The sequence below is a fragment of the Cinclus cinclus genome, chromosome 1 (genome assembly GCF_963662255.1).
Source record: "Cinclus cinclus chromosome 1, bCinCin1.1, whole genome shotgun sequence".
Classification (NCBI taxonomy): domain Eukaryota; kingdom Metazoa; phylum Chordata; class Aves; order Passeriformes; family Cinclidae; genus Cinclus; species Cinclus cinclus.
In genome coordinates this window covers 140,630,009-140,644,136 of record NC_085046.1, presented here as the reverse complement: position 1 = coordinate 140,644,136, position 14,128 = coordinate 140,630,009, and the positions used below count along the sequence as shown (strand labels likewise).

At 41.9% G+C, this 14,128-nt stretch overlaps 1 protein-coding gene across 2 annotated transcripts in view; it reads left to right on the top strand.

Moving 5' to 3' along the window:
• The first annotated feature begins 561 nt into the window (after window positions 1–561).
• Window positions 562–14,128, top strand: part of TMEM65 (transmembrane protein 65) — a 30,914-nt gene continuing 17,347 nt past the window's right edge. Inside the window, exons 1-2 of one of the 2 annotated variants that reach the window (XM_062491592.1) lie at window positions 562–963; window positions 3,659–3,898. In XM_062491592.1, coding sequence (XP_062347576.1) covers window positions 645–963; window positions 3,659–3,898 — 559 coding nt within the window. In that variant the 5' untranslated portion in view covers window positions 562–644. The remainder of the gene's footprint in view (window positions 964–3,658; window positions 3,899–14,128) is intronic. The other variant, XM_062491602.1, reaches the window with a different exon arrangement.

The following is a 14,128-nucleotide window of genomic DNA, read 5'->3' as shown; positions in this document are numbered from 1 at the left end:
TTTTTTTTTTTTGTTGTTTTGGTTTTTGTTTCTATTTTTGGTTTTGGTTTTTTTTTTTAATTAACTGTTCCGGGTGGGTCAGACAGAATACCTGCCAGTTAATTTAAAAGAACACAACCGCTATATGCAAGCGAAGTGTACTAAATCCAAAACCGGGTGATGCAACACCGCAATACTCTAAGGCAAGGGCCTGGAAAACGGGAAAGACAAGCAAAACCTCGCTTCTGTTGCCTTGCTAAGCTGCTGGAGCCCGGCGCTGCCAGGGGCCCAGTGGGCTCCGAGCACCGTGACAGAGAGCGCGGCGTGAGGCGCTCGGGACACGGCGCTGCCCAGGCCGGCGCTCGGAGCTGCCGGGCGCTGCCGGCCCGCTCCCCTCAGAGCGGCCGGGCGGGCGCCTGCGCGGGGCCGCCCCTGGGGCTCGCCCGCCCCGCCCTGCGGCCGCGGCTCCCCGAGCGGAGCGGAGCGGGGCTGGGAGCGGGGCCGGGCCGGGGCGGCGCTGCCGCCGCTGCTGGCGGGAGCCTAGCGGGGCGGTGCCTGGCGCGGACCGCCCGGCCCCACCGGCGGAGCAGCCGCGGGAGCGCGGCCCGGGCGACTCGGCCGCGGGCGGTTCTGGCGGCCCGAGCGCCGCGCCCTTCCCCGGCTCCATGTCGGCGTGGCTCGGCCGGGCGGCGCTGCTGCTGGGGCGGCCGGGGGGCCCCGCCGCCGTCCCCTCGTCCTGCCTGGGCTCGCTGCGGGGCCCGCGGTGCTGCTGCCGCCGCCGCCTGGGCAACCTGCGGGGCGGCGCCGAGGGGCTGCTCCTCCCGCGGGGGTCGCGGGCGCTCGGCACCCACCCCAAAAAGGAGCCGATGGAGGCGCTGAACACAGCGCAGGGGGCCCGCGACTTCATCTACAGCCTGCACTCCACCGAGCGGAGCTGCCTGCTACGGGAGCTCCACCGCTTCGAGTCCATCGCCATCGCCCAAGGTGAGCCGCGACCCACCCCGAGCCCGGCTGGGGTGGGAGGGCCGGGCCGGAGCGGGGGCTGAGCCTCCGAAGTTTGGGGGTCCTCCCGCCCTCCCTTCCCAAGCGATTCCTTCGGGCGAGTGGGAAACTGCAGCCAGAGGAGGCGTCGAGAGGCGCTCACCTCTGCTGTGTTCGCGTAGTTGGGTATAAATGAGGCGCACGACCTGAAATTTAGTTTCCAGAAGCATCCGCAGCATCTTTTGAACTTAAATCGGTCCAGCGTGCCAAATCTGTCATCCCGCCGGGTGTTTCGGAGAGCCACGGGTGGCCATTTTTTGGAATGGGAGTAGGAAAGTGTGTCTCATAAAATCCTCCTGACACCAGGGCAGCAGTAAATTGATTTCAGACCTTTCAAGAGACGCCGGGCTGCTGCTCTGGGTGCTCATTCATGAGTTACACTTTCCTGCGCAGAGAGCTACCGGCGCTGCTTCTTGGAAGTGTCGGTTCTCATTCGGGAAGGTGTGTATGTGCTGGGGAGGTTTATAGATGTGTCTCTAAGCGTAGGGCTATGCAACGCCAATTAAAGTAATTTACAGTGATTTTTCTCGTCTGATCCAACTGTTCTTGCTAACTTGACACTGTTCCTTAAACAAATCAAAATCTGACAAAACCAAATCCTCTTAATTACAACCTCCTTACTTCTAGTTCTGATCCTCAGCTGTAATTTACAATCCCTATTGCAGCGAAGATGATAGCGGGTACTTAAGAGATCACTGTACATTTGATCTAGGCCTCTTTGTGACTTTGATAGTAGTGCCCTTGGAAAGGGCATTTCTGTGCCTTGTGGCTCCTCTGTAGATATGTGGAAAAAATTGCGGGTGGGCAGAGAGCAGGTCTGGGGGTCAGCTGTCAAAGTGTTGATTTTGTGAAGGGATGGAATCCTTTCAAGTATCTCTTTGGTTTTGTTTGTAACACACTTGGCATATAAACACTACTTACTGTTTCTAGAGTGAGAGTAGTGCACTTAAAACGCCTCATTTTGGGAGCAGCAGCGCTTTTGTTTTGCAGACAGTGAATCAGTTTTATTTGTTTTACAACACAGAGGGTAGAATGCTTTTAACTGTAAGTTGACACTAACTTTTGGATACTAACAACTAATACTCTTCCCAAATAAATCCTTCTCAGCTTCTGAAGGGTTCTTGCCATGAGGTTTTTGTGTGAGTTTGTGTCTCATCAGTTATTGCTCAGGTTAAACAGAACGGAGCTGTGTATCTGGAGGATTGTGTGGTGGCTGTCAAAATGAGACTTTAAAATTTCAGTATGGTATCTCAACGTTTATACAGACATAAATCAATAGATGGTCATATTTAATATCTTGTTGCTCAGATGGTATTAGTTATAATATGAAAATCTATTTGTGTAAAATGCTGTGGCTTTCTGATGATTCAGGATTTAGAAGCAAAGTAAGAAAAGCATTAGTTTGAATTCAGGCATTTTACCACATGGGAGATTATTAGTTGGTTTTATGTTTATTCTACTAGTGGAAAATGCAGTTCACTTGTGCCTGAAACTGTAATCATTAATCTTGCTGGAGAGATTGTTTCAGCAAAATCTCAGTTGTGGGCTTAGTAGTCTCACAGGTTAAGGGCTGCATGAAATGTTTTAGTGCCATCAGACCTCATCCTTGGAGTCCGATTCTTGATCTGCCCATCTAGCTTGATAAGGCTTTTTTTTAGATAACCTTTTTCTTTAGCCAGCTCTATTCATGGGATGTTTTTACCAGACTGCAGTATGTTAACAGCTGTTGGCTTTTACCTATAAGAAATTCTGTTTCATCATGTTACAAATAATGAAAAGTCATAAGTGAAAACAGCTTCTAGTAAGTCTGTTAAATAGAAATTGGAGTAAAAAAACCTATCTTGGATTTATTGCCCACAGCTGTTTTCTGTGGAGGATTGTTACTGAAGTCTCAGATTTGGCATGTAGAAGGGCAGAGAGGTGTAGGATATGTATCATCACTCTCAATGCTGTGGAGTGCCAGAAGAAGATAAGGTGGATAGAAGGGATACACTTGAAATAAAATTACAGACTTTTCTGAGCTAGATGTTTGTATTCTGTATTTAAAATGCCTTATTATATTTACAAAATAATTTGTATTCTTGTTCTTTCCTGCTGTTGAAATGGTGACTGTGTAGCAATGACCTGAACAGGTACGCAGGTTGTGAGTAGCAGATGAGGGGGGAGCTGTTTGTGCCTTGCTTTCCAGGTACTTTCTCTGATTGACTAGTGTCACTTTTGATCTTTACAAATTATGAGTTCAGCCAAGAAAAAATTGTTTTAGAGATGTTGTGTTTCTTATCAACCTTCTCATTTGTTGGCAGCATGCTATAGCTTCCAACAGCTGATTCTTTAGCTGAGGTCACTGGTTGTACTTTTGTGTTGATTTCCAATGGAAGTGATCCAAATGCAGCCTTCAAATTCTCTTCTTTACTGCTTGTGTAAATTCTCGTGTTGTGTTTGAGCCTGAAAAATCAGTCTCTCCTTAATCACGAAATGCCTATGCAGTTTTGCTACTGTGCTTAAGCTTGTTTTGTACCTGTGATCTTTTCATATTTTTTATGGAAAGGGAGGTGTTAGTCCATACCCTTCTTAACACAGTCCTTACTGGGCTAAGTTTTGACCTTCTTCCTTCACTACCTCTTCTGTGCCCTAACAGACCCCATATCAGCTAGGGGAGGCTGTCAGCAATATGGGGAGACCTGGGCACATCAAGAACCAAATGGGGCAAGTTCCTCAGCCCATTCCCAGGCCTACCACCAGAAGGATGCAGTTCCACCAGCTAATTGCCCTAGCACGCAGTATGACAGGACACACTATCTGTGGCCTCCGCTAATGGCAGAGGCTGAGGGGAAACCCAGGCTTTGCTGCGGCTGCTACGCTGAAGGACGGTCCTCAGGTAGGTGAGCTGTAGCTGTTACCTGTAAGTTAGGTGAGTCTCTGAAGCATTTTTGAAACTTAAAACATCTGTTTGTGCTGTAGTCACGAGAAACTGTAGGTGGGGAGAGGTTTGTGAATATGTTCCTTTCTCTTGTCACCTTGCCACCTGTATTACCTGGAGGTTTATGGAGCTTCCAGGTACTGGGCACTAGAGGTCAGTTAAGCAGTATAGCTTATGAACAAACACTGACTGAAATTCTGCTGTTTGTTTTAGTGCTTCAGTAGACAGAGCTCTGTCTGTGAGCGTGTGATGGCTGAGAGCTGAAAGCCTGAGTTTAAATTCATGTATGTGTTTTGCATACTAGAAGCTGGAGGAAGACTGTGAAACTGAACCTTGATATAATAGTTCTCGGAAAATGTTTTGAAAACTGTCCTGATTTAGACTATAATCTGTGTCTTCCTATCTTAAAATTTAGTCAAAACATCACTGAGCTGTTCTTTCTGAAGACAGCTGCAAATCCTTTCTCATCTGGATTTAGTTTTCCTTCTGCATTGAAGTTTTTAAGTATTTTTTTTTCTTCCCTTTTGAACCTTGGAAAGATGAATGAAGTGTCCCATTTTCCCACAGTGATCTTTGAAACAAAGTTTTCAAATTTTAGCTTGTTTTTCTTGGAAGCAGGTCAGCCACACCCAGCCATACTGGATGGAGATGATACATGTGGAATTGAATACAAGTAATTCATATATTCCTATTGTCATAGTTACAGGAACACTGAAGAAGCAAGTAGGCCAGTTGATTTCAAATGTAATAGTCCTGTTTTCTGTTTCTAGAAGTGGTGCCCTGTAATCAAGGCTTAGTTTTGTTGGCTTCACATAGTCAGATTTCTGTTGTTTCTTTCTTGCATGATGAAGATGAAAGTGTAAAGTCTTTCAGAAAATGTGGAGAATTATTTAATGCTTCTGCCTTCTATAACAGTATTCCATTGACAAAAGTGGCATTAGAAAGAAGATGGAACTTTTTTCTTAAGGAGCTTATGTTCAGGGTTTCTACCTTTAGTTTCCAGTGTATGATATGAGATAGTTCATAAAAGATGCACTTGTGAGCAGTGCAGCAGGCCTGGTAATGAGGGAAAATACTAAAGGGTTTGACTTTTTAAAGTAATGAATACTAAACTTGGCGTTTTTGGTGTGTCTTTAATGTTTCCTAGGGTACTGTTGGTCTTTTATGTGCTGCTTTGCAATATTCTTGAGCCCAGATCTAACTACTTTTCATTAATATTACTAACACAGTGATTATCTAGGGCCTCTAAAAAATCTCAGGTCTTGACAGTGAGAGACTCCTTTCTTTTCCCATCTTTTGTTGCAAAGATGGGGAAAAAAACCCCTATTTTCCCATTTTTTTGTACATACACATAAAATACATATGTATGTCTGTATATAATACATAAAATAGATGCTTTTAGTATATAATGTGTATACATTAAACACAATTCCTAGAAAGCACCCAGTTGCATTTTATATTTTTAGGGTAAGATTTCTGTGATATGATTGCTCAATACAAGGTCTCTTTCAAAGCAGAATTTCTTCTTTGGCTGCCTGTTGAGATTGTGTATTACCTGGAAAACATACAAAAACACCATAGCAATGAGTCTTGACAGCTGGTTTTGTCATGTAATTTGAAGGTTTTGGAGAATGCAGTTTCTAGCTAGATTCTCTTTGAAGACACTGGGATGTCATACTATACATAATAATCTGAGATACATAAATAAACAGCTCATTCTGATAGAAAACTGTTAATAAGTTCAAGTTACTGCATCTTGTTTAAAAAAAAAACCGAAACACAAATCTTGTATGCAGGTAAAGACCTCCACCTCCTTGCATTCAGTTGGGCTGAAAGCTGGTGCAGAATCTTGGAGGGAATTCGTAAGGTTTTAGCTATTGTTGGGTGAAATCTTATTTGGTGTCAGAAGAAACCTCACTGGCTTATGTTCTGGTGTTAAATTTATGGGCTTCCTAGTTTACTGGAATAGCTTAGGGAGTATTTGAGCCTATGTGCCTCTACTTCCACAGCTTTACAAAGAAAAGTTAATTCAAAAGATGCAATGTCAACAAAGACAGGTGGATTTCACAGAAGTTTTTAGACATCTAAACAAGTCTCCTGTGAAAAAGATTCCCTCTGTTGCATGAGTCAGATGCTTCTTGCTGATATGAACAAACTAGTTCATCTGCCATGGTGGTTTAGAACCAGCTGAATTTTAGTGCCTCTTTTTGTTTAGAACTAATTCTGTGCTAACACAACAAAGCATAATTCCATCCTTCTGGAAGTACTTGTCTTGTTTGAACAGTGATTTCACAGTATGAGTGTGAGGTTTGTGGTGAGGACTGCCCTCAGCCTGTTGAGCTGGGAGGAGCTGTTCATGCCGTTGTGCTTTGACATGGCACCTGGTGGGGGCAGTTCTCTCTTCCTCTCTCCTTCACAGACCCAGCATATGCAGGTGTAGGCCACACCGTGTGTGGAGCAATGTCATCTACTTCCCTCTCCCTTCCTGTGACCTAGGTCAATATTTTTATAGACTCTAGTGTTTGATTGCTGTTCTAGGAAAAGGTGTTCTGGCAGACTGCTGGCAAGTGTCTAATTCACAAGTTTGAAGTGCCCTGTCAAGATGGTAAAATGGCAAAGTGTTGCCAGCCTGCCTGTGTGAGTTCCTTTAAGCTCTTAGACCATAGCAGCCTACGCCAGGATTTACTAATCTCACTGCTGAGTCAAAAATACTAGGTGGTGAAAGAAATACTGGATTTCAGATGGAAGGATGTGGTGCATTTTGCTTTTGCAATTTTTTTTTTTTTTAAATATACCCCCCACCTTCCACCCTGTGTGTCAGAGCCCTCTCATGAAGGCAGAGTGGAGAAGGAAAAGTGCTGCTGAAGCTCTACTGATCATTTTCATTTATGTCTGAACCTTCCAAATCACAGAGCCATAGAATATCCTGAGTTTAAAGGGACCACAAGATTCATTGAGTCCAGGTCCTGGCCTTGCACTGGACACCCCCAAGAGTCATACCATGTGCTTGAAAGCATTGTCCAAATGCTTCCTGAGCTCTCTGAGGATTGGTGCTGTGACCATTTCCCTGGGGAGTCTCTTGCAGGACCCAACCATCTTCTGGGTGTGGAACCTTTTCCTAATATCCAGCTTCATCCTCCCCTGACATAACTTGAGGCCTTTCCCTGTAGTCTGCCACATACAAAAGATCAGTGTCTGCCCCTCTGCTTCTCTGGGCTGAGTAAGTTTGCGCTGTTCAGCCTGGAGAAAAGAAGGCCCTGGGGATTCCTTGTAGCACATTGCAGCACATAAGTGGGGTTTCCAAGTGTCCTGGAGAGGACTTTGCACAAAGACATATAGTGATAGGACAAGAGGTAATAGCTTTAAAGTGGAGAAGGATAGGTTTAAATTAGTGATTATGAAGAAATTCTTTACTTTGGGGGTGGTGAGACACTGGTATAAGGTGTCTAGAAGACCTGTGAGTGCCCCTTTCCTTACAAGTCCAGGTTGGATGGGGCTTGAAGCAACAAGGGTCTGGTGGAAGGTGTCCCATGGGGTTGGAACTAGATGATCATTAAATCCCTTCAAACATGGATTATTAGGTAATTTAGGTTTAATGAGGTTTAATGTCATAAACAAGAAAATCGGTGCATATCACCCATGGTAAAACCGTTCTGAAACTGCTCTATGAAAATGTCAGCTGTAACTGTCTGCCTTTGAACCACCTGCAGCAAGGTAATGTTTTCTGAAGTTCATACTTTTACTGTTGTGGTTTGATTTGCTTCCATATTCTTAAGTTTTACTTGCTCATGTAACTTAAAGCAGGTTCTAGTCTGCTTAAATGCAGAAACTTTGTCTATTTTTTGCAGAGAAAATCCTGCAAACAATCAAGTGGAATTGGTGGAAAACCCACAGAAATCCAGTCTTAATATTTATAAAGGATCTTTTCTTGCTGGTGAATGCTCCAGTATTGATTGGAAGTTTTTAAATAATGACTGATTGCTGTTTTGCTTTTGAAAACTCGTTGTAGCATTCAGGTATCCTAAACCACTGGTACCACGTGAGAAGCCAGCAGAGGAGGTAGAGTCATCAGAGACGACCAGTATTGGTACAGTAGAAAAAACCCAAATGGAAAAGTGTGTTTGCTGACATGTGCATTGCATAAGGCCAGCAGGCTGCTGGTTTGAGAGACTTCCTGCATGCTTATTTTGATGCATTTGGCATGTATTGCTGCAAGAAATAAAAGTACACAGTTTTTGTTTGAATTCATATAAAGCCTTCAGTCTCAAGATTTTCAGCAATCCACATCTTCAGGTACTTACACTTAATTTGACCAAGGTGTTTCAAGCATAGATCTGTTGGAAATGACTGCATTATACTACAGTTTCTAGTTATTACTTGACCAGAGATTTCAGGTAATGAAACAACTTCATTTTTTTGAAGCAGCTCATTGTAGGCTACCTTTTGCTTTTGTCTTGGAAAGTGATGTGCATTAAATTACATGGTCCAAATATAATGCAGAAATAATACTATTATTAAAAAATATTATTTAGTTAACTGCCTTTGCCCCTTCCTGCCAAAGGTAAAATAAGATTGCTTCAATTAAAATAAAAGATTGCTTCAATTAAAATTTGTTTTGTCTTTTGCATGTGTTTAAGCATGTGGTGAATATAAAATAGGTGTCATGCACAAGTTTCTTTTAAATCACAAATCAGAAAAAATATCTGAATGTTTAGCCATTTTCTTCCACTGTCTTTTGTAAAATAGTACATTTTAGAACTAAAAGGAAAATCTGTCTCCCAATAACTCTCTTGGCCAGTACAAAAGCTGCTTTTGATTCAGGGCTTTTTACAGAAGATCACTTGAAATGCAGCTTTTGCTTAGAGTGCAACTTAAACCCTTGAGAGTGATAGATTTAAAACATTTATATCTCCCTGTATCGGGGATGAATGAAATAGATCATGTTTATTCTGTGAACACAGAGGTTCCAGTGTGTAACCTCAATTAAAAGAAAAGAAAGTCTTCCAGTTTCTCTTAGAAAGAAATTATTTAAAGCTGACTCATTCAGCTGAAAACTCTTAGCTTTAGTCAGCCTTATTTATTATTTAATCAATCCAAATATGAAACTGCAGAGGGATCTGTTGTCTTCAGAAAAAAATCCTTTATAAAAACAACAAATAAATGAAAAAATAAGATATGCAAGCAGAGTACTTAAAGAAGGTGTTTTGAGTCCTTGTGCTGTTAGAATTTTTTTTTGCAAGAACGACTCATTTTGGGGAAAGCTGGACATGAATATGTGAGCTGCCTTGTACCCTCTTTCTACTTTATCCTTAAATTAGCACAGTGATATTTCAAATATTCTGAAAGCATGCCTTTTTGTTTCTGTTTTGTTGCTGTGTGTGAGAACTTCCTTTAACAGTGAATGAACATGGAATTTTTGGAACGTGACTAACTCATGCCTGAAACACATGCTTCCTCTAAAACATGGGGAGCATTTTAAGGCAAAGCCCACAGAATACTTTTTTCAACCCAGCAGAGTGCATGTTTCATTCAAAACTACAGAATATAAAACCATAGCTTTTTTCCAGTGTTTTTTTCCAGTGTTCATTTACTTAGGATTCTTAGATATTTATATGCTAATTGTTAATAAAATACCCTCCCTAGCAGCCATAAAACATAATGATACTTGCTACTTGCTATACTTTTTTCCTGCATCAGCTGCCAGTTTCCTTTTGTATGTGATGGGCTCATCATGTTAATTGATTTTTGAGTATCTTTTGAGTTTTTATTAAATTTTATTTAGACTGAGATACTTGACAGATACTAACAGGTCATTTTCTTTTTAAAATCACATTATTTTCTCTAGATAATAAAAAGGGGAAATAGGAACATATTTAAGACTATTTTGAGTTGGATCATATTCTGTATCAACTCTCCTATAAGAAGCATGTGGTTTGTTTTATTATCTCCTGCTGCTGTGTGTAGGGATAAAACCTTTCCTCAATGCTCTTAAATACTTCATGGCTTTTAGGCATTTCCAGAATTAAAACATGCCTTACTGTTTGGCAGTGATCCTGATGAAAGGCTCCTGAGAAGGGAGAAGGACACAACTTCGAAAAATCTTTCTAATTTTAGGAAAAATGGAAAAGTTTGAGACAAAAAGATTTCTACATTAAACCAACTTCAGCTGAGAGGAGCCAAATACAGTGTCCACAGTGGCCTGGCCTTAGGTTCCCAAAGCTCACTTCTTGGAGATAGTCTGGGACCTGTTGTCTGGGCACAAGCACTTTCAAAACGTTCTGGAAGCCTTGAGAGAGGGTTAGGAGACAGTCCCTGGTATGTGATTCTTGTCCATGCCATGGACAGAGGTCTGTACATTGCGTTGTGTTGTCGTATGTAAAGTTGTGTTGCCATAAAGCTCAGTGGTCCAAATGCTTACTGGGAACCAGCAAGTAATTGCTGCACTTTGACTTGCTACATTTTTCTTTTAGGCATTATCAGTTTCTGGTTATTGTACTGTTATAGCAACTTTTAAAATTATTTACAATTGATAGCCTTTGACTTTGTGCAGTGATCTATCCCTTAGTGCTGGCCGGTTTGCTGTAATTTATTTTACAGTAAGGGTGTGAATTGTCAGTCTCCACGAGGGTATTATCCCATCTTTCATAGCAATCTGAATTGGTAGAAACTGTGTTTTATTTGCTTTGTTTAATTTTGTGGAAAGCTGGAGAAAAATATGCATGGAACAAACCAATTTCTTTAGCCAGCTACCCTTTCAAATACCATCAGTTTGTATTTTCAGATTACAGATAACCTTTTGACCCAGTTGTTTCTTTGCTTCAGTTCTGGCAACAGACTGATCTTCACAAAGTGCAAGCAAAGCTGTGATGTTACAAATGTAAAATTAACTGTTGCACTCAAGATTGAGATTTAAGAATTTTCAGCTAGATTTACAGCCATTTTGTCTAATAAAGATTTTTGTCATAAAGAAAAGATAGGAGAACAGCTTGAAATCCACCACTCCTTCCCCAGTTTCATATCTATTTATATTATTTTATGGAGTAAAGTAAATCAAGTAAATAGTTAGCTGCAAAAGTGACAGTGCTGTTATAAATAATCAGCCAGGTGACCTTTTCCTCTTGCAAATATCCAAGACTCCTGATTCAGTGTCCCTTTCCCTAAGCAGAAGAAATGTACCAATGTGCAGATGAGTTCTGATAAATCACAAATAGCCCAGGCTGAAATAAGCTGTTCTCATTTGGAATTATATGTGATGTTTTATAAGATTTTTACTTATTTATTTGATCTGGTTTACCAAAACAAAGCAAAAAAAAAAAGTCTCTGGATTTGTGAAGTTTTCGCTGTCAAGGTTGGGTGCTAGGAACCTATTGTGTCTACCTCATTTCTATGCTTATATCAGTTTTTGCAGTTGCACATTACTGTGGCTGAGTTTTATACTGTGATTTATGCCTGATCCTGTGTTAAAAGCTCAGTTTAAAAAAGAAAAAAAGCTCACTTTAATTACTTTTTCCCAGCTGTGGAGGTAAAGAATTTTCCTGTTTTTCCCACAGTAAGTAAGAGCAGGCCTGGATGAGCTGTGGATAAGGTGATGTGTAGTGGATGTGACTTGGCCATATGGGTGTGGATTTACTGCTGGCTTCACTCGTGTTGTTGTAAGGAGTGTTCTGTTCTTTCCCTGTCCCAAAAACCTCTGAGTATGCAAGTCTCAATTCTGTTTCCCATGCTAGCACTGCTGGTCTTCTCTGGGCTTGGCTGTGTACCTAAGAACAAATGCCAGAATAAAGGAGAAGTCCCAAATACATGATCAGGAGGAAAAGTATCAAATCACGCCTTGCAGTAACAAGGTGACTTTAGATCACTTCAGGGTGCAGTTTCCTATTTGACCTAAGGTTCTGCCTTTCAGTTTTCTCATGGGAAGTGCCAGGAGGGTTTTTGTGCCTCAGGCAGGAGTCTGTTCTGGGATCTCTGTGTTGCTAACAGCACATGGTGACTTGCACTAGTGAGCAATACTGGTTTGATCTCCCAGGTTACCTTTGCAGTTTTGGCAACTACTTGCAATTATATTTTTTTACCTCAACATTTGTCTTGTGACTAGCAAGGGAGCTGTCTCTCCTCTCCCTTCCTCTGGCTCTCTATTCAGGGTTATTCATCATGGTCTGAGTGGCTGCTCCCCCACATCCTACAGTTCTTTGCTTCAGCACTGCAAAAAGCAACCTCAGCCTGAATCCATCCCATTCCTTGCTGCTGGAAAAGAGGCTGTGTAAACATTGCACAGATTTTGGAGAAGCAGAGGGAGGAGAGAACAAGGGAGGGAAGAATACTGGAGGCATGCTGTGATCAGTCTCCATTGCACAGCATGAAAAACTATAGGGGTGCATATTTCATTAAGATCTCCAGTAAACAGTGGCATTGCAGTATGCCACTGATGTGGGCAGTGCCACAGCATATTTTCCACTGCCACGGGGAGAAGTGTTAAATACATTAGATTCTGTATTTCCTCTTCTGTGGCAAACAAAATAGGCTTATGCCTGCAGAAAACTCTGAGCCAAGGATTTGTGTTTGTACTTCACTAATTCTCAAGCTGATTAGCAGAACTGGAGGTGAAGGGTGTAATTCCAGCACCCACAGGATTCTGCTGCTTGCTTACAGTGAAGCTGTGACAAAAAGAACAGGTGAAAAAAACCTGTCAGTGGCAAAGGGGAAATGTGTAAAGTTGAAAAACAAAAACTGTCCTAAGTAGCAGAACCATGTGTTTCATAAACTGACACTGGGTACTTCCTGATAAAGTTAAGAAGCATTGGAATTAAATAGATGGACCAGATGTGCAGCTTTTCATAGAGCAGAGGTCCCAAAGCAGCTTTAGAGAGAGTGTGTGCACAGCTGGCACGTGAAGGGATGTGAAGGGAACTGAAGCTTGTGTTGACTGCAGCTGGAAGCTGCAGGGATGCACTTGCAATTGAATCCCCCTGAGAGAGGCCTCATACTTGCCAGAGGCTGGAGAAACACTGACCAGGAGAAGGATTTTTTTTGTTCTGCAGAGTTAAAGGCAGTTGGTTGAAAGAAGAAAAAGTGAGCTCAGAACTTTTCACTTTTAGAAAGAGTAGAACACAGTAGGCTTAGTCTTCTGCTTCTTCCTTCTGTATGACTTTATTTACAAAACCATCAATCTTAATATTTCAGATAATTTTTGTGAACAGAGTGAGTTTTTTGTTAGAACTTTAAATTCACATGCAGAATAAATTATTGCATAATGTAGCTGCATAACAACCCAGTAGATATTCCATACTCTTATAACACAAAAGCCAAAATAAAATATTTTACATTTCATGTGAAGTGATTTTATCTGTTTTTATATTAGAATCATTCCTTCAGCTGTTTTCTGGAGAAAGCAGTCTGCAGCTTCAATTTGACTATGCAGGGAGTCAGGCTAGTTTCACTAATGAGGCTTTGCTAAGTTACACAGGGAAGGGAAGGGGGTATCAAAGTGATGAATTTACTGCACTACCTCTAGCTGCAAGTGAAGAGTTAAGAATAACTTCTTTGCTACTGCATTCTGTATTCATTAGGCATTTATACAGAGGCACAAATTACTTCAGTGTAATTTATGGCTGGAAGTTAAATTGTCAGTGGTTTGTTATGGTGTTCCTTTTGCTGACAGGAATTAATAGATTCTTAAGGACTTCAAGGCAGCTCATACTTTTGTCTTTAATGCCCCGATGCAATGAAAAATTAGGAAGAATGTAATTACATTTAGTATGTCTGTAACAAAATGTTTGACAATCATTCAGTTTATGTGTTCTCTCTGTCTCTCTTATTTTGGGTAGCTATATTAAGTCTGAGACAGATGAAGAGCAATAAACTCTACATGCAGTTAAAGTTATTTCAGACAGAAGCCTCTTTCTGCAGTCGTACTTGCTTCCAAGGTCATCCTCAGGCAGGGATTGGAACCTTCTGCTTACAAGAGGGCTGGTACTTAGTGGTAGGTGATTTAAAGGCAGTTTTTCTTCAGCTCTCTGTAAAGATCCGGGCTGAGTTTTCTTAAAGGAAGAGAATAATCCCACCAAACACATTTAATGTACCAGCCCCCTGCCTGGTGTTCCTGTGCTGCTGCAGCTGCCTGCGGGTGGTGGTGGCTGTGGGAAGGGTTGTTGCTGTCTGAGTGCAGGTACTGCTGGTGCCAGGGGCTGT